General features: G+C 61.9%; 4 protein-coding genes across 10 annotated transcripts; 1 reads left to right on the plus strand and 3 right to left on the minus strand.

The window, feature by feature from the left end:
* Positions 1-93: 93 nt before the first annotated feature.
* Positions 94-1313, minus strand: NOL3 (nucleolar protein 3). Of its 2 annotated transcripts, none has more exons than XM_004584159.2 (3): positions 812-1313; positions 343-648; positions 94-238 (listed from the first exon to the last, which is right to left on the minus strand). In XM_004584159.2, exons 1-3 carry the CDS (start codon positions 1094-1096, stop codon positions 137-139), a joined length of 693 nt encoding a protein of 230 aa, XP_004584216.2. In that variant the 5' UTR covers positions 1097-1313; the 3' UTR covers positions 94-136. The 2 variants fall into 2 exon arrangements, with proteins under 2 accessions (XP_004584216.2, XP_058531060.1); XM_058675077.1 differs by having other exon boundaries at positions 102-238; positions 802-1286.
* A 2346-nt stretch (positions 1314-3659) lies between these two features.
* Positions 3660-8506, minus strand: HSF4 (heat shock transcription factor 4). Of its 5 annotated transcripts, none has more exons than XM_004583929.3 (13): positions 8226-8506; positions 7570-7678; positions 7354-7481; positions 7124-7248; positions 6807-6882; positions 6623-6687; positions 5985-6087; positions 5613-5737; positions 5248-5475; positions 4607-4712; positions 4433-4498; positions 4224-4293; positions 3660-3983 (listed from the first exon to the last, which is right to left on the minus strand). In XM_004583929.3, exons 1-13 carry the CDS (start codon positions 8346-8348, stop codon positions 3832-3834), a joined length of 1476 nt encoding a protein of 491 aa, XP_004583986.1. In that variant the 5' UTR covers positions 8349-8506; the 3' UTR covers positions 3660-3831. The 5 variants fall into 5 exon arrangements, with proteins under 5 accessions (XP_004583986.1, XP_004583987.1, XP_058531053.1 ...); XM_004583930.3 differs by having other exon boundaries at positions 5248-5371; positions 5613-5751; XM_058675070.1 differs by lacking the exon at positions 5248-5475.
* A 556-nt stretch (positions 8507-9062) lies between these two features.
* Positions 9063-11975, minus strand: FBXL8 (F-box and leucine rich repeat protein 8). Its single transcript, XM_004583928.2, has 3 exons — positions 11874-11975; positions 10542-10968; positions 9063-10130 (listed from the first exon to the last, which is right to left on the minus strand). Exons 2-3 carry the CDS (start codon positions 10691-10693, stop codon positions 9158-9160), a joined length of 1125 nt encoding a protein of 374 aa, XP_004583985.2. The 5' UTR covers positions 10694-10968; positions 11874-11975; the 3' UTR covers positions 9063-9157.
* TRADD (TNFRSF1A associated via death domain) lies at positions 11819-16450 on the plus strand. 2 transcript variants are annotated; one of them, XM_058675076.1, is made up of 5 exons: positions 11819-11889; positions 14150-14308; positions 15033-15310; positions 15405-15603; positions 15740-16450. In XM_058675076.1, the coding sequence occupies exons 2-5, from the start codon at positions 14158-14160 to the stop codon at positions 16048-16050; spliced, it is 939 nt and encodes a 312-aa protein (XP_058531059.1). In that variant the 5' UTR covers positions 11819-11889; positions 14150-14157; the 3' UTR covers positions 16051-16450. The 2 variants fall into 2 exon arrangements, with proteins under 2 accessions (XP_058531059.1, XP_004583984.2); XM_004583927.2 differs by lacking the exon at positions 11819-11889 and adding an exon at positions 12002-12113.
* Positions 16451-17298: the final 848 nt, after the last annotated feature.

Below are 17298 nucleotides of genomic sequence, written 5' to 3' on the forward strand. Positions count from 1 at the left end.
GGGCTGGGAGGGCATGTGTTTTGGGAGATGACTCAGGTGTGTACCCCACCACTGCCACCCTCAGTTTGTGGTCAGGCAGCACAACCATGGAGAGAACCCAGGCCGAGGCCGGCTCTGGGGTTTATTCACTGGCAGCTTAGTAAGCCAGCCTGCCCAGTAGCACTCCACGAATCCCAGGCTCTCCCACAGCGTGGGCTACAGCAGGGAATGGTGGCTCAAAGCTCTGGCCTTCAGGAATCTATACAGGAAGAGGAAGGTGGTCAGTAAGGCGGGGCTCCCACTCCTCCTCCCTGGCCATGCCCACCCTCCTTCCCTTCCCTCCCAGGCTTTGCTTGGTTGCACCTTCGGACTCCTCTGTCTCCTGGAAGTCGGACTCTGGCTCTGGCTCAGGTTCCGGTTCTGGTTCTGGCTCGGGTTGCAGTTCTGGCTCAGGCTCCGGTTCTGGTTCTGGTTCCAGATCCTGTTCAGCCCCTTCCACTTCTGGCTCCTCTGGGGTCCCGGACTGCGCAGCCTCAGATCCCTCAGGACCCCCAGCCTCATCGTGGTCCACCGAAGCTGTGGGCAGCCCTGGGCATAGGGTGCCAGACCCAGGGGCCTCAGGCGTCCAGTGGCCTGGGCATGGGGGATCGTAGCTGCGGTCCCTGTAGCCTGGGGTGGGAAGGGGAGGGTTTCAGGGCCCTTGGGAATTCTCCCCAGGACCTCAGCTCAGACCTATGGGGGGAAATACCAGCTCCGCCCTCCCAGCGGCCTGCACCCAGCACTATGCCCGCTCCCTGGGGGGGGCACCCCCGGCACGCTCACCCGGGCCCACGTGCTGCCAGTCCCAGGCCGGGTCGGGCGCGCGCGTGGTTTGCTGGGCACAGCGCAGCAGCTCCAGGCAGGCGGCCTCGCCTTTGCTCTGCACCACCAGCAGCAGGCGACGCATGCGGCGCTCAGCGTCAGGCAGGGCATCCAGCGCCTCATACTCGGGTCCGGTGAGCACGCCCCGAGCCAGCAGCGCATCCAGCAGCAGCCCCGAGTCTGCCTGCAGTGTCTCCACTAGGCGTTTGCGCTCCCGGTCGATGGTCTGGGAGGGTCGTTCCTGCGCGTTACCCATGGTAGGGGGCTGCAGGAAGGAAACAAGCCGTGCGGGCTGGGGCTGCTCTGCCCCTGACCTTCTGCCCAGAACCCCAGTAAATACTTGAAGATGCGATCTAGCCAGACGGCCCTGCCGGGAACTTGCCCTGTTTGCCACCGCGGCTGCAGCTGTCCTGACTCCTTCGCAGGCTCCTCCCCCTCACGTCAGCTGTGGGCGCCCGCCACCTAGGACAAAACAAACCCAGCACTGACCACGATGCTGCCTCGCACTCCACTGGCAGTCGGTGCCCCTCCAGTCAGTTTCCCTAGCCTCCTTCCTCCCTAATCTAGCTTGTCCCCTGCGGCAGTACCTGGGGCCCACGGCTCCACATCTCCACACTCTTCCCTTCCCGTCTGCCCCTTGGCGCCCAGAAAGCAGTGCCCTCCCTGTTCTCACCCAAGTCCATCTGGGACAGGCTCTACCCTGCTACCCTCACCACCGCCACCTCCACCCGCCATGTTGCAGCCATGGCTTGGTTTCCCAGCCCACCCTAGTTCCTTGACATCTGGGCAGAGCGACCTGAGTCCTTCCTCTGGCCAGCATCTGACATCCCCTGAGACTTGGCTGTCTCCTGCTGCCTGGACATGACTCCCAGCTATGCCCTCCTGGATCCTGAAGCGCCCCAGGCTGGGTGCAAGAAGGCGAGCCCCAACTGCTTGCTGAAGGCCCAGCATTTTCTCCACAAACTCCTGGTTTTGAGCATGTCTACCAAGCAGGGGGTGGTTCACTACAAATGACTGCATGGACACTTTTTCCATTTATTGCCAATGTGCTCCGGTGGCTTGGCTCAGCTGGTAAGGTCCCTAGCCCTGAAAGGCCAGGAGGTTCAGCCCATTACCTGGCTTCCAGAGGCTGGGTGTCCTCAGGAGAGAGGATCAAGTCCTATCCTCATCCTGCCTCCCAGGCCTGCCTCGGTATCCCCTGGTGTCACACTCTGGCTCCTGTCACACCCCCAGGCCTCCTGTGCCTGCTTCCCTGTGGAGGTGCCCACTGTTCCCTTCCCACCATGTCTGTGATAAAGGCTGCCCTCCATGGCAGGGAGCCTCTGGCACCCCCTGCCTGCGGCCCAGAGCATCATGATCTTGTCTGTAACTGTCCCTTCTCCCCCAGTGCCTCCCCCTCCAATCCCCCCACCTGTACAGCACGGTGACCTTGGCGACCCCTAGGCCTTCCTGTCACATCTTACAGCTGACCACACAGGCTCAGAGACTGTGTTGAGGACTGGAATACACAGCTCCAGCCTGAACTGTAATGTAGTTAGCTGTCTACCCCCGAGGTGCCCAGCTGCCTGGTCTGGCTGCTCTAGGCCTGCTGGTCTGGCTGCTCTGCCCTGGACAGCTAAGCTCTTGCTTATTTCCCTTTGCCATTTGGAGCCGGCACTGGCAGAATTCACTGTGTTCCTCCAGCACCTCTGAGCCTTTGCTCATTCTGTTCTGCAAGCCTGTTGAGCACTTCCCTTCATTCTCCAAGACCCAGATGTTGCCCAGGATCCCAACCTGGTTCCTCCTCCTGTGTTCCCTGAGACCCTGGCTGCTCTCACAGACCCGACATTGACAAGGAGCTCCTGTCCTGATCAATCCTTCAGCAAGGGGTCACAGGCCAGATGTTTGCCCAGGCGCTGGGCAGCCAGGCGAGCAGCCGGCTTACTGACAGCCCCCTCTCCCCCCCCCCCCCCCCCCCCGCAGCCTCGCTGCACCTGCCGTTTTCTCGCTAGGCAGCCAGGGTCGTGGGAATCAGAGGATGCCTTTGCGCATGTGCGCGCTCCAGGCTGCACTTCACCTCCTTGGCCCCCCAGTCCCGCGTCCTGCATTTTTGCGGGCGCGGCTCACAGACCTCCTTGGAGCTCAGCTGCAGGTGGTGAGGCTGCTTCAGCCCAATCTGCTTCCCTTCCCTCCCCTGGCCGCCGGGAGGAGCGGGAGCTCTGGATCCGGCCCGTTTGGGTGGCTCCACTCCCGGGTTGGGCCTCGGTGGGGCCGGCGGGAGATGACGGTGCAGAAAGGGCCGGGCGGGGTGGGGGTGGGGCGGCCAGGGCTGCTGGGAAGGGGGGGTGTTCCCTCACCCTCACCTCTGTCCGTTCCACATGGGGACACCAGGCTGTCCTGGGAGCACGTCCGTTGTGGACTCACGCAGACTCCGGGAAGATGAGCTGGGGAGAGGGTAGGTGGGCCCGCACCCCACGCGTCCCGCGCCCACTCTGGGTTTGCCAATTGCCAGGCGCTTTCCTTGTATTCTTGCCTCACCCTCTCTGTAGAAGCCAGGCTTAGAGAAGGGGATGAGCTACTTGTGGTCACGGTGAGCCGGGTCGCCGAGCTGGGTGTGTCTCTGAGCTGGCTGTGGCCCCAGGGGAGCCCTGGATGTGGGCCCTAAGCAGGAGGGTCCACCCCGCGCCCACCGTTCCCCAGCACCCCCACCTTCTAGAGACTTATGAAGCCTGAGGCCCTGAATGCTTTTAGGAAGGAAAGACCTCACATCCCTCCCTCCGCCCCGCCCCACCCTACCCTTCCTCCCCAGGACTCTACGGAGAGAGAAAAAAAGAGCAGAAACACAGAAAAAAATGCAGTTTATGTGTGGGACTTAGGGTGCTGGAGAGAGGCCGCCACGGCAGGGGGGGCTTCGCTCGCCATCCCCTGCTGCCTCTAGATGGCGCCATACAGCCAAGAGTGGTGCTGGGCTGTGGACTGGGCGCTTAGCCAGCCCAGCTGATGGACACTTGCTCACGTGGAGGGACTGGCCCCTGGGCCCAGGTAGGAGGTCCTGCCCTCGGGGCTGCTGTAAAGGGTTAGAGCTCCAGGCAAGCTGAGAGCTGGGCCTCCCAGGGCCGTCTGGACGTCCAGCAGGAGTGGGGCCCCCAGAGGGGCCTCTTTCCCTAGGAAAAACAGGGCTGCGTTCAGCAGTGGCAGTGAGGAGGGTGGCCAGTGGCCATGCCTGCTGCTGTGGAACATTCCTAATCTGCCCATCTCACTTGCGCAGTAGTGAGAGGATAGGGGGTGGGGAGGGAGGCTGCTGGGGGAATCTCCCTGCAAAATAATGTCCCTCCCCAGCCCATCAGAGTAATAACTCGGTCAGCCATGGCCTCCTCCGGGATCCTGGGTCATCACCGCATTACCTGGGCCAGGAGAACTTAGTGCCTTGACGGCCAGCTCAGTTTCGTCCCTCTCTGGACCCAAGGGCTGCATCTAGGGGACAGAACCCCAGAAAGCAGTCAGGGTGGGGAGCTGGGGCACCCTCCTGCAGACTTGGGTTGGGCTTACCAGCCAGGCACACAAGGGTGAGATGCTACCTCCAGCCCCATGCCTGCCCCCACCTTCATCTTACCAAGGACAGCTCCATGTCCAAGTCCATCAGGGTCCATTCCCTGCCTTGCAGGCTGGGGCCCAGCACCTGAGGGGAGAGCTCCACGTCAGAGGCTCTCTTCCCCAAACTGGACAGCAGGCTGGACGCTCACAGAGGGGGTGTCTCAGGCCCCTGCCCTACCCTGGGGGTACTCACATCCAGGGGCGCTCCAGGCTCCACGCCTTCGGGAGGGGACCTAAGCAGCAGTGGAGGGAGCAGACTTTCTGGGCTCCGGTCACCCCTTTCCAGGCTCAGAGGCCCCCTGTGCACAGAGAACTGCTGTTGGCCTGCAGTGGCCAGCCCACATTAGGTCCCTGAGGAGTCTACAAGCATCAGGAACGAAATTCTCACATGTTTGGGACAATGGTGGGGTGCCTTTCCCGCATTAAGGGGGCACTGAGAGTGCCTCTGCTGCCTGCCTGGGCCAGGAGGTTTGGGTTAGGGGACTGGAGGCATGGGCGACGTCTGCCCCCTGTGCAGGCATGTCAACGCCCAGGGTTCTTAGACTTGCGTGTATTTTACAGTTATTTCAGTGGACTCATTGCAATACAGGTTTCTGTGTCCCACCGAGGTGGGGCTGAGGAACCTGCCTGAGAATGAACTTGGGTGCTGGTGTTCCATGGAGCACACGTGGAGGAAGTGAGTTGGTCAGTATTTGAGATCCCATTGCCCTGTCTCCCCCTCAGCCACAAAAGGGTGAACACAGCCGAGAAATCATGTCTGCCCAATGTAGTGCCAACCCACCTGCCCAAGTGGCCTGCCCCCGAGGCTTGGCGCCAAGAAAGGGCTCTGCTCACCTGTCTGGTACCTCCCTGGGACCCCTTGGTTCAGGCTGTTGGGCACTCCTGGGCCCCTCTGGGCTGAAGCTCCCTTTCCCTTCCAGGATGGCCTGTACCACAGCCACGGGCAGCGGTGGGGGGGCTGTCACGCAGAAGTCACACTGGTTTGGGGCCAGGGCCAGCCTGGCCTCGCCATCCCCCCCTGGACTGGCTGGCTCTTCTTTGAGCAGTGCCAGGCCCTTCTCCCTGTACCGGAGAAAAGCTTCAACCAGACCCTGACACTGACCTCTCCCCTCGCCCCCGCCGCTACAGCCACCTGGGCTGCCACAGCCCCATCCTTCAGGCCCCCTCTGGGACATGGCAGTGGTCCCTGTGGCCCTTACCTCCCGCCACTACTGGAGGGTGACAGCCTGGGTCCTTGAGGGGATGGTACATCTTCTGGGATATCAGAGATGATGGGGCCCCTGGCCCTGTGTGGGCTGAGGCCCAAGGTGCTCTCTGGGAGGGGCTGAAAAAAGAAGGCTAGACCCAGCCCTTGACCTCTAATCACAGGGAGAGCCAGAAGCTGGCCACAAGCCCATGGGGACCATGTCCAAGGGAAGCTGTTTGAGACAAGCAACTCTGAGCTGGGGTTAGGGGGAGAATTGTGCCCCTCATCTTCTTTTCCTTTGAGGGGATTGGGGGTAGGAGCAGGGTCTCCATCCCCTGCTGTGCCTGAGGTAGGGGTGGGGGGCAGGAGGGAGAAGGCAGCCTACCGACTGGATGAAGTAGGGATCTTGTAGGAGGGCACCTGCAAGGGGGCAGGGGCTGAACTTAGCAGGTGGTGGGCATGCACTCGCTTCATCCAGCATCAGGGACCTGTGCGGGGGATGGGTCCAGGCCAGGGGGCAGGGTCAGCTGCCACCCCCTCTGCCTGCACTTCCCTCCCTCCCTCCCTCAGGCCCCAGCAGCACAGTCAGCACAGCTGAGGCCTGTTGCCAGGGCATCGGTCACATGCTGGAGGTGGAAGGGGCTCCCCCCAGGGAAGGGGGCCCCTTGGGGGCAGAGGGGGCAGGGAGGAAGGGAGCCCAGTATGGACTGTCTCACCCCCAGGCCTCCTGCTGCTAGCCTGGTTTGAGGGGAGAGCAGGGGGCTGCTGGGGTAAGAGTTGAGAGACACCACAGTGGGCATCTAGGAGTGGGGACCTTGGTGGTGGAGCTAGAGGCAAATCCTGGGTGGGCTGGGGAAGCCTTCTGGGCGTGTGTGTGTGTGTGTGTGTGTGTGTGTGTGTGTGTGGTGTGGGGGGATGGTGCCAGCAGGAAGAGCAGACACCCTGACTGGGGGTGTCTGCAGGGGGTAGGGGATGGGTTCTGGAAGGGGCAGGTGTCTCCAGCATCCCAACAGCCTCACTCACAGCTTCCTCTTGGCTCCTGGGTTGCTGGGTGCAGCCTGCAGGGGCCCAAAGAGGCACTGGATCAGCTGAAGAGAAAGCAAAGAGTTAATTTGTGTCTTGCCCCCAGGGCCTCTACCCCAGCAAGCAGGGAGAGGGCTAAGCCAGGCAGAAGGGTGCGGGTGGGAGGGGCTGGAAAGAGGAGCACCTTGCCAATGACTCGGTGCTGCTGCCCCTGGCTCTGTCGCAGCGTCACCACCTCCCGCCACAAGATCTCGTTCTGCCTGGGGGATGGGGATGGCAGGGTGCGGTGAACTCTGCAAGTTTGCCAAGTCAATCCCTCCAAGCCCCCTCCCCCCAAATGGCCAGATTGGGACCAACCAGGCGATAATTCATGGCTTGGCTCATTTGGAGACACCAAGACCCAAGACAATGAGGGGGGAAGGGCTATCCAGAACTCCCTGGTGGCCAGGATCCTCCCACCAAGGACCCCCCACCCCCACCCTGTCTCTGTGCTCTGCGCACTGCCTGAGTTCCCGCAGCCGCGCCTCCGTGCTCTCTTGCACTGCCCGCAAAGCCTGCACCTCGCCTAGCAGCCGGTTCAGGTCCTCAGGGCGCCAACGGCCCTCATCGCAGCGCAGCGCGGGCACCTGCGGGCAGAGGCACCAACGTTGTGAAAGGCGGACGGCCCCCATCCCACCTGTCGCGACTTGGGGATGTGACCTACGCCGCCGTCTGCCACTAACTGTCCCCACCTTGCGTCGGACACGCTCCAGGAGCTGCTCGCGGCCACGCACAAAACTTGGGTGCTGGAACTCGACATGGTCACGCTCGGGTCGGAGCAGGCCGCCCTGCTCGATGCTCACCACCTTGCGAAAACCATCTGCCAGTGGGGCGCATGGTGGGAGGGCGTGAGTCAGGCCTCTGTCCATCTCCGGCGACCCGCCACACCCCCTTCCCCTGGCACTTACACATGTTGAGTTGGCGCACGAAGCTTGCCATGTTGCTATGCTTGAAATACTGGGGCAGCACTTCCTTGGCGAAGCGGCTCTGGTCGCTTACGAGAAAACTGGTCCCGCTCTACCGAGCAGGCCCCCACCCCCGCCCACCGTATGGGTTGGAGAGGAAACCCGCTGAGCGGCGCCCACCCCCGCCAGGTCTGGCCCGCTGCGCACATTTGCTCACCCGGTTGAGCATGGAGCCAGGCCAGAACCAGCCCTGATGGACCCCAGCGAGTCCCCCCCCTAACCTCACCCAGCCTCCATTCAGTTCAAAGGGAGGGGTAACAGTGGACCAGGCTTCCATTCCTGCTCTGACCAAGTCTCACGGTCCCCCTATGTGAAGCCAGAAGCAGCCCTGCCCTTCTCCTGGGCCTTGCTTCCCAATTGGGTGGGCAGAAAAAGAAATGATCTCCAAGAGCCTTAACCCCTCCTCAACTCCAAGGGAAAGCCCCCAAATCTCTCACATCCCCTCCTGCATCGCAAAATGGGGGGCAGGGGTCTCTACAGCCCAGTCCCAGGTGCAGGGGGGGCTGGGTTGGCTTGGGTGTTCACTGACATGGAGGGACCCCAGGACAGACCTGAGCGGAGGTGTGGGGAGGGGGAGATCGAGGGGCCCCAGCCCTCACCGGGCTCCAGCGGATCAGGTGGTCGGTGCCTGGGTCGCCCACCAGCGCCCATAACTTGCCAAGAAAGGCAGGCACGGGGCTGGGGCCTGGCTCCGTAGGCAGAGTGGCGGGCGCTTCCTGCATGGCGCAGTGTCCGCCCGGCTCAGCGCTGGGGCCGGCCGCTGCGGGCTGCTCAATGCCAGGGAAAGTGCTGCGTTTGCCGCCCGCCCCGCCCTACTCCGCCCCCAGGCGCCGGGTCAGGCGGGGGCCCACGTGCGAACCCGCGGGGCGGGGCTCGGACAGCGGCCGGGGTACTGGCAACCCAGAGGCTGCGGGATCGCACATGTGGGGCCCGCAGAGGAGACCTGTGTTCAAGTCTCCCACTTCACGTTTCCTGTATGCTCCCCGCATCTCCTCCACTCTCCCTCCCCGCACCCTACACCGCTTGGTGCCTTGGGAGAGGTTGCCTTTGTGCAGCTTAGGGTGGGCTGGGGGGTCCTAGAAAACGTGCGTGGGCACAGTGTCACCCACTGGAGGACTTATCGCATCTGTATGGTGGGGTATGGGGAACGCAGCCCCTCTTGTCTGGGAGAGGCATGCAGTGTCTCGGCTGACCCAGCAGCCTTCCAGCCAGCGCCTCGCCTCTGCACGGCTTGCATGCATGTTCCTCGTCCTGCCTTTCACGGGATGCTGAGATACTGATGGATTGTTTATTTCACACTCGACCCGTGCCTGTGCCTTCCCTGCCCCCACACCTGGGCCGCAGAGTTGGCAGAGGCGAGAAATGATGGGGTAGGGGAGCCTAGGACGACCCAGGTTGCGAGCACCAAGCGGACTCGCCTGGGACAGGCCCCCAATTCCAGAGGGATAAGGTTAGCGATTGAGGGGGTGGGGCACTTCTGGATATCCCCAGTCTCCAAAGTCTCACGTCTGTGGGTGCCGGGGAGGCCCCATCATGCCACAAGTGTGGGTCGCCAAGGATGCGGCTCGCGCTGTAGCTTGAGGGTGTAGCTGTGCAGGTGCGGGCAGTGAGTGCGGAAGGCGTTCAGCACCGAGGGGCTCACCACGCAGAAGCAGTGCACATCGCGCAGGCCCACACAGCACGCGGCCAGCTCCTCTAGTGCTGCGTTCAGTGTGGCGGAGGCAGCGGCTCGCACCTCAAGCTGGCGCAGGGTGTCCGCGTAGTGGCGCGCTGCAAAGCGTACCGGACCCACGGAGTCGCCTGAGAGGTTGAGACGTAGCGCAGCCACTGGCACAGTGGGCTGCAGGATGCGCATCACGCTTTCTACCGGCAGCGAGGGCTCCAGCTCCAGCTCCACTGTCAGCCCAGGGTTGCGCTGGCGCACGGCAGCCCAGACTTCATCCGGCAGTGGGGACGCACGGGCATCCTCTGGGCAGGCACACCGCACAGCGAGGAGCCTGAAAGGTGCTCGATCCGGAGCGGCCAGCATTTCCAGGGCGGTGCGTGACAGACTGGCAAGGTGTAGCCCAAGGGCGCACAGGTGCGGACAGGCGTCCAGCAGCTCTAGCACCGATTGGGGTCCCACGCTGCCCACCAATGTGTGGTTGTCTAAGAACAGGCTGTGGAGTCTGGGACAGCCACGGGCCACCTGCAGCACCAGCCCGTCGTCCAGGGTGAAGGGCAGGCTCCGCAGGTCGAGGTGGCGCAGCTCGTGGGCGGCCCCGCAGACAACCTGCACTGCACTCAGCACGTCGCGGCCGGCGTCGAAGAGGCGCTTCTGGCCGTGACACTCCAGGCGCAGGCTTCGAAGCCTGCAGGCCCCGCTCGCCAGCACCGTCAGCAGCTCAGTGGCGGCGGCCCGGCTCTGCTCACTGGACAGCTCAAACCCCAGCTGGAGATGGCGAACGTGGTCGAGGCAGGAGAACAGAGAAGGGAGCAGCGTGCCTTCTATCTCACCGTCGCAGCTTGGGGGGGTGTCAAAGAGTTGGTGGCAGTCCCCAAGATGGGGCAGTGGGTTGGGGTGGGGGAAGAAATGCAGGTTGAAATCTTAGCAGGGAGCGCCAAGGATGTTTTAGAAACTGGCTTTCTCAGCCATCTCTGGGTGGGCGTGGCCTGTAGACTCCTGGGTTCCCATCCTGACTGGGCCTATCCCCCTGGGGAGACCGTGAATGCCCCATGACTTTACATTACTATCCACTCAATGGGCGCACTGATACTACCTCCATAGCACACAAGGTTTTAAGGAGAAGATGAGCTCATGTGTAGAAGGCTTGATCCACAGCAATCATCTGTGTTTTCATAGGGCTATTCCTGAACCTTTTGTGCCCCACACTCCCCAGGGAAAACTCGTGGGGGTGGTGGAGGACCCAGCTCACCTGATGTTCATGTGGTGCCATATGGAGCTGCAGGTGACAGCCTCGGCCCAGGCTCTGCAGACCTGGGCAGCGGCAGCACGGTCCTTCAGGGACAGGTGGCGGAAGACGAGAGCCAAGACTTCCTGCGGCAGCTCTTCTCCAGGTCTGGCCATGGCTCACCCTGAGGTGCTGGCGGCGTGGGCCTGCGTGGGCCTGGGAAAGCTCACAGTTGTGATGGAACACTGGAGCCTGGGTGGAAGAGCCTGTGACCCCGTGGGGCTGCTGCGGGATGAAGAATTCCAACAGCGGTGGGACTGGGACGCAGCTTGGAACCACGCCTGGGGCCCTGTCTATGGCGCAGGCTCACGGCTCAGGTAGTTGGGCTCTGAATGCCTAAAAGCCAGTTCTCCTTTGCTTTCTGATTTGTTGAACAAATCCGAATTTTAGGCTGTGTTAGAAGAATACAACAACAAAACAAAAATAATAACAGAAAAATAGAACAACAACAAAAATAATAAACAGAAGAAACAAGAACTAGTACCCATGTGGGAACTTGGAGGGCATTTCCAGGGGCCTGGCTCCAGACTTACCCCCTCCAGGTCAGAGGGCACCCTGCCCTGTTGTGGCCCACCAAGGACCACTGTCCCCTTTCCTGTCTTGGACTGTTAACACACCAGGGTGGGACGATGTCCAAGGGCATCAGAAAAACCCCACCCGACTCCTGGTCACAGTACCAACTCCACGGCCTCCTCTCCTAAGTCAGGCTCGCCCAGAGGGGTGTGACCCAGGAACTTGGATTTCATCAGGCTGGGGGGGTGACACCACAGGGTCCCAGTTGAAAAACCCCAAGTCCACCCCCCCCCCCCCCCGCTCAGATTACCAGAGAGAGACTACAGGGTTAATAAGGCGGAACTTTTTCCTTGTCAGGGACCGGGAGCCAATCCGGAGACGGGGGTGTTAGGGGTGCCACAGTTGGAACTGCTAAGGAAGGGGAGACTGGTTTCTGGCCTCGCCTCTCTGGGGAGGTGTCAGGGCACTTCCTGGGACAGACCCCGAGAGCTGGGGCGCTGGCGCTCAAGGCGGTGCTCGAAGATTTGTTGCCACGCCCTCTGCCCGTTTCTGTTTCCCAGGGATTGGCCTCCATCACACTATCGTCTCTCCTGTAATCTGTGCCACGTGCACTCTGGGGCTTCAGGAGATCTGGGGTTCCTTAGTACCTGGTGTAGCGGAGATCCATCCGATCATCAAGTCGCGTCCCAGAGAGGGGGGTACTCTCGGGCCCGCCTCCCCCCAATTCTTGCAGTCTCCTCTCCCGGGAGGTTCTGGCTGCCGACGCGGGCGCCGGCGTCTTACTTGCTCAGCGGACCAGGTGGGCTTTGCCCCAAGACTGGCCCGGGAGGGCCGAGGGGCGGGAAGGAGCGGCGGGGGGCGGGGAGGGCGGCCTGGGGTGGGGCGGGCCCCGCGGGCGGACGGGGCGGCCCGGCCGGTGGCACCGCCCCGGCGCCTCGGCGCACACCCGGAAGCCGCGCGAGTGGAGCCGAGTGTTGCGGAACCTGGCGGGCGCGGGAAGTCGAGCCCCGCCGTGGCGGCCGGGTGAGTGCGGAGGCTGGGTGGGCTCGCTCGGGCGCAGAGAGGGGGGAACCCTGGCCATACTTCCTGCCCTCTGCCTCGGGTCTGGCTGGGCAGCAGTGTCCGTGGGCGGTGGGGAAGGGTGCGGAACTGGACCTCCCCGGACTTTCTTCTTGTCCCAGTTGAGGGTTTTGGAGGGGTGGGCGCACTGGTTGCGCGAGGGTATGCTTGGTTTAGAGCAGTTCTGTGTGCTGAGACCCCTTGCGGGGTTCCAGGGTCAGGGTGTGGGGTGAACGTCAGGGGCAAGCGGAGCCGGAGCAGGGCCTGGGACGCTCGGGAGGCGAGTTGCAAGGGGTGGACTTGCGCACCTGGCGGCGGGAAGGGAGGCTGCCAGGTGGGTTAGCCCGCAGGCCGCTGTGGACACACGCTGCAGCAGGTGCAGCTGCTTGGGGCCTGCCAGGTGCTGGTGGGAGCTCTTGGTGATGAGTGCATTGCAGGGAGTGAGGGAGATGTCCGCAGGGTCCCGTCCTCCCACCTGCCCACCCACCAAGCGGTCCTTCTGCCTTCCCAGCTAGGAACCGTTGTCAGCCCCGCCCCGAAGGGGGGAGGACTCGCGTGGGTGGGGAGCGGGGCTTCCCGACCCGGGCCTTTCTGTGGAAGGACGTGGAGGAGGGAGTTCCCAAGGGGATGGGGAGAAGTCAGGGCCACGGCCTTCAGCCCCTGTGCAGTGCTGGTGCGGTGGGACAGCACACCCTCTTTCCCAGCTCTGACGCTCCGCCCCTGCCTCCCATCCTCCCATCCATCTCCAATCCTGCTTAGAGAAACACACTGATAACTTCCTGATAATTTTCGGATGGTTATTTTTCAGTAAATAGAGAAGGTGTTCATATGTTTTACAAGAGAGGTGAGGTTCCCCCTAGGCTTAGACCCAGGGTTGGGCTCCAGGTGCTGACCGGAGTCTGGGTGAGGCCGGGGCAGTAGGGTGTCTTGGCCAGTGACCATCCCGGGTTTGGTACTCACAATAGGATCTGGGGGGTAGATCTGAGGTTCACACTCTGCTCTGAATGTCCCAGGCCAGGGGTCTTTGGGTCCTCTTAGCACCCTAGCCCAGGTTCCCTGTTCCCAATGTAAAAGCTGCCAGATGGGGCTGTCTGTCCAAGCTGGAGTTGAGGACCTCTCTTGGCCCACTGTGTGTAACCCTGTGTGTGCAAAGGAGCGATTGGGGAAGGGGAGTCTTTGCTAGTGTGTCTCAGAAACGAAGAGGAAGAAATGGGACAGTCACGAGTTGGGGATGTGGAGCTGAAGGCTGGCTGGGCTTTTTGCCTCTCTTCCTCCCCCACTCAGGGCTAGGCTTGTAACAGAAGATGGATGGGACATTAGGGAGCTGGAAGGGGACAGGTTGTGTTGATAATACAAGAGGTTTATGTCAAAGGGATGATTTAGGTCACATGACTGCCAAGTCCAAGGAGCAAGGGTGTGGAGTGGCAGGGAAGGGGCTGGCTCCCCTTCCTTCTGGGTCAGTTTCGTTCTCTGCAAGGATTCTCTCAGTTGTAGCAAAAGAAACACACCTCTTCGCTCTAGTTCTGCCCCAAGGCAGGTGGAAGAAATTAGTGGTGGATTATAATTGGTCCATCCTGCGCTCAGTGAGAGGCGGGAGGGAAGGGAAGGAAGGGTGCTGGGGAGCAGTACCCTTGGGAGTGCCACTCGCAGATGCAGTGTGAACTGGGGGCCAGCTATGGCTTTGGCTTGCTGTGCCTCCTGTCCATTGTGGTAAGAGCCACAGCGGCCTGTGGAGTGACAGCAGCTTTGTCTTGGGCCATTGGGGCCCCAAGTGCTTTGTCTGCAGTGGCAGTGTAGGAATAGTCCCTGTTATAGGGCTGAGCCCTGCTGGGCTGGGTGTACAGGACTCTGTGCTAAGCCTGGGAGATGGCGAACTCGTTGCCTCAAAGGATCCGGCTGCCTCTGTATGGTGAGGAGGGCTGCTGTGCAGGGGGAAGCTGGACCTCGTGGGATAGGAGAGCTGGGCTGGAGGTGACCTGGACTCCTGTCTGCCTCTCCAGGAGGCGAGATGGCAGCCAGGCCAGATGGGCCTGAGGATTGGGTGGGCAGTGCCTACCTGTTTGTGGAGTCTTCGCTGGACAAAGTGGTGCTGTCGGATGTCTACGCCCAGCCCCAGTGCAAGGTGACGCTGTACAGGGCTCTGAGAACTGCCTTGGCAGGTGCGTGGGTGTACAGGCCCAGAGAGGAAGAGGGCGGCCCACCTGCCTCCCCCTGGTGGACTTGGCCTTGTCCTGTTTAGGGAACTGTTTGGATGATGGGAGTGGGGGTGGGGTGGGGGTGCTGGCTAGCTGCCACCCAGGCTCTGTCTCGTTTCTGGCCTGTGTATCTGAGTGAAGGCCTAAGTGTGCGCCGTTTGTCTGCACTAACATCCTGCTTGATGTCCGCCCACACTGCTGCGCTCGTTCCTTTGTGCTAATCATGCCTCTTTCTCTCCTCTTTTTCCTCTCACTGCAGGGCTCCTTGCCCAAGACCCCTCCCAAGTACCTACCATGTCAAGGCCCTCTTTCCCTCCTCAAAGCAGAGGCCAGAGGAGGCTGAAGTTGGTTGGGGGATCTGACCCTGGCCAGGGGGCCACGAGCGCCTCTTCTGGTCAGTGGGTGGAGGCTGAAGAGCTGAAGCTGGTTCCCCATCCCGTACCCACGCCGCTTAGCTGCCCTGGGCAACGGTCTTGTCCATGTGGCCCTGTCCCTCCGTTCTGGGGGCTGCATGACACCTGCTCTGCCCTGGCGTGCCCTCTGTGATAGGTCTTGGCTGTTGCTGTGTGCATCTCAGTTGTGGTTCCCATCTGGGTACTCTGGGGGTACCTCCTGCATCCCAGCTGTCCCCTCTCTCCCACCGGGGCTCCTCCCCTCCACCTGGTGCCTTACTGCCCGCCTCCTGCAGAGAGCGGCGGGAGCCCAGAAGTGCTGCAAGTGCTCAAGATCCACCGCAGCGACCCACAGCTGATCGCGCAGTTGCGGTTCTGTGGGCGCCAACCGTGCGGCAGCTTCCTGCGCGCCTACCGCGAGGGGGCGCTGCGCGCCGCTCTGCAGAAAAGCCTGGCTGTGGCGCTGGCCCAACCCTCCCTGCGCTTGCAGCTGGAGCTGCGTGCAGGCGCCGAGGTGCTGGACGCATGGCTGACGGATGAAGAGCGCTGTTTGAGCTGTATCTTGGCTCAGAAGGTGCGACTGGGCCGGAGTCAGGCCAGCGGGGGGTGCGAGGATGAGGGGCTCTGTCCCCAGGCCACCAAGTCTGATGGCGCACTCCCTCCCCTAGCCCGACCGGCTCCCGGATGAGGAGCTAGCGGAGCTGGAGGATGCAGTCCGGAATCTGACATGCAGCTCGGAGGGTCAAGCGGGTGATGTGAAGCTTGCGCTGGCTCCCACACAGCCTCTGGTCACTTCTCCATCGGAAGAGAAGCTGCCGCTGCTGCCGCCACCTGTCCAGACTTTTCTCTTCCAGGGGCAGCCCATAGGTGAGGCGCACGCGCAGAGGCAGTATCTCCAGGCTCGCTCCTTGGAGATTGGCAAGGGATGGGTGCTTATGGGAAAGGGATGCCAGCTCCAGGGTCTCTGCACTCACCCGGCTTTCCCCACGCTCGCTCTCCGCAGTGAACCGGCCGCTGAGCCTGCAGGACCAGCAGACATTCGCCCGTTCAGTGGGCCTCAAATGGCGCAAGGTGGGGCGCTCGCTGCAGCGCAGCTGCCGGGCGCTGCGGGACCCGGCGCTGGACTCCCTGGCCTACGAGTATGAGCGTGAAGGGTTGTATGAACAGGCCTTCCAGCTGTTGCGGCGCTTTGTGCAGGCTGAGGGCCGCCGCGCCACGCTGCAGCGCCTTGTAGAGGCGCTCGAGGAGAATGAGCTCACCAGCCTGGCTGAGGACTTGCTGGGACTGGCGGAGCCCCAGGGCAGCCTGGCCTAGGCCCAGGCCTACCCAGGAGGATGCCTTGGTTTGCCAGGTGCTTGGCCCAATGTGGAGCCCGCCTGGATGATGCTCAAGTCCCTTCTGCTGCCATTGCCCCGCAGTCCAGCCAGTGGCCCCTGAAATCACACTGTGCCTTCCTGCCAGCCGAGCCAGGACTGACTGCTGTTGCCAGGAGCCCAGATCACTGGAACTCCAACCCGGCCACCTGCCACCATGATAGACAGCTGTGGGGAGGGCTGTGCTGCTTGGCTCACCCCTCCCACCCCAAAGAGGGGCTTTCCTCTGACAACAGTTACTGGTGTTGCGGTTACCATGGCAAACAAGGAGTAGGCAGCCTGCACTTTGTGTGGGACTCTGATTGTTAAGTGATGGTAATAAAGTGTAACTCTTCCCCTTTCTGATGTGAACAACCCAAGGGCTTCTGGGAACCCCCAGGAGGCAGCCTGACCCAGGCTGGGGGTATCAGGCCCCTTGGAAGATGGATGGAGGAGTAACAGGGTGGTGGTGGTGCTGGGCACAGGTGTCTCAGGCTGGGTCTTGGGGGAGGTGAGGACCTGGATGCAGGACAGTGGGAGCAATGGTGGCGAAAGAGGAGTAGGCCTGCTGGCCCTGGAGGAGCCATGGGGAGCAAGAGGACTTGAACTCTGCCCCCGCTGGCTGGTGGGGTGCATCTGTCAGGTGTGATGTTCCTACAGGAGTGTGAGGGCTGAGTGCAGAGAAGGGGTCATGGCTAGAGACTGGAGCCCCGGGGAATGTGGGTGGGTGGCCCACGGGATCCTGTCTAGAAAAGGACCAGTCATGGCTCAGCAGTTAGGATTCCCCTGCCCCACAGGCATTCCTGGCCTTGAGTCCCAACTCCTAATTCTAGTTTCTTCTTCATTTTGTAAAGACGTTTTTATTTGAAAGGCAAAGTGACAGAAAGGCAGAGCAAGATCTTCCACCCATTGTTCACTCCCAAATTGACCATGATAGTCTAAACTGGGCCAGGTAGAAGCCAGGAGTCTAGAATTCCATCTGGGTCTCCCACATGGGTGCAAGGGCCCAAGCAGTTGAGCCATCCTCTGCTGCTTTCCCAGGCACATTAGCAGGGAGCTGGGTTGAAAGTGGAGTAGCTGGGACTCACACTGGTGCTCATGGGAGATGTGGTGTAACAGGTGGTAGCTAAACCCACTGTGCCACAATCCAGCTTATGCAGGCCCTGGGAGGTGGCCCAGGGGAGCTGAGGTAGTTGGGTACTGGCTACCA

The sequence above is a fragment of the Ochotona princeps genome, chromosome 16 (genome assembly GCF_030435755.1).
Source record: "Ochotona princeps isolate mOchPri1 chromosome 16, mOchPri1.hap1, whole genome shotgun sequence".
Classification (NCBI taxonomy): Eukaryota; Metazoa; Chordata; class Mammalia; order Lagomorpha; family Ochotonidae; genus Ochotona; species Ochotona princeps.

Bases quoted from the DNA above. Each gene is read 5' to 3' on its own strand.
- NOL3 (XM_004584159.2), bottom strand. From the start codon at position 1,096: ATGGGTAACGCGCAGGAACGACCCTCCCAGACCATCGACCGGGAGCGC. The intron at 649-811 runs GTGGGCCCGGGT...TTCCCACCCCAG, and splicing joins CGGCCTGGGACTGGCAGCAC to GCTACAGGGACCGCAGCTAC. The intron at 239-342 runs GTGCAACCAAGC...CTTCCTGTATAG, and splicing joins GGAGACAGAGGAGTCCGAAG to ATTCCTGAAGGCCAGAGCTT.
- FBXL8 (XM_004583928.2), bottom strand. From the start codon at position 10,693: ATGGCCAGACCTGGAGAAGAGCTGCCGCAGGAAGTCTTGGCTCTCGTC. The intron at 10,131-10,541 runs GTGAGCTGGGTC...CACCCCCCCAAG, and splicing joins TGGCACCACATGAACATCAG to CTGCGACGGTGAGATAGAAG.
- HSF4 (XM_004583929.3), bottom strand. From the start codon at position 8,348: ATGCAGGAAGCGCCCGCCACTCTGCCTACGGAGCCAGGCCCCAGCCCC. The intron at 4,499-4,606 runs GTGAGTACCCCC...CTCTCCCCTCAG, and splicing joins AGCCTGGAGCGCCCCTGGAT to GTGCTGGGCCCCAGCCTGCA. The intron at 3,984-4,223 runs GTAATGCGGTGA...TGTTTTTCCTAG, and splicing joins ACTAAGTTCTCCTGGCCCAG to GGAAAGAGGCCCCTCTGGGG.
- TRADD (XM_058675076.1), top strand. From the start codon at position 14,158: ATGGCAGCCAGGCCAGATGGGCCTGAGGATTGGGTGGGCAGTGCCTAC. The intron at 15,311-15,404 runs GTGCGACTGGGC...TCCCTCCCCTAG, and splicing joins GCTGTATCTTGGCTCAGAAG to CCCGACCGGCTCCCGGATGA. The intron at 15,604-15,739 runs GTGAGGCGCACG...CGCTCTCCGCAG, and splicing joins CTTCCAGGGGCAGCCCATAG to TGAACCGGCCGCTGAGCCTG.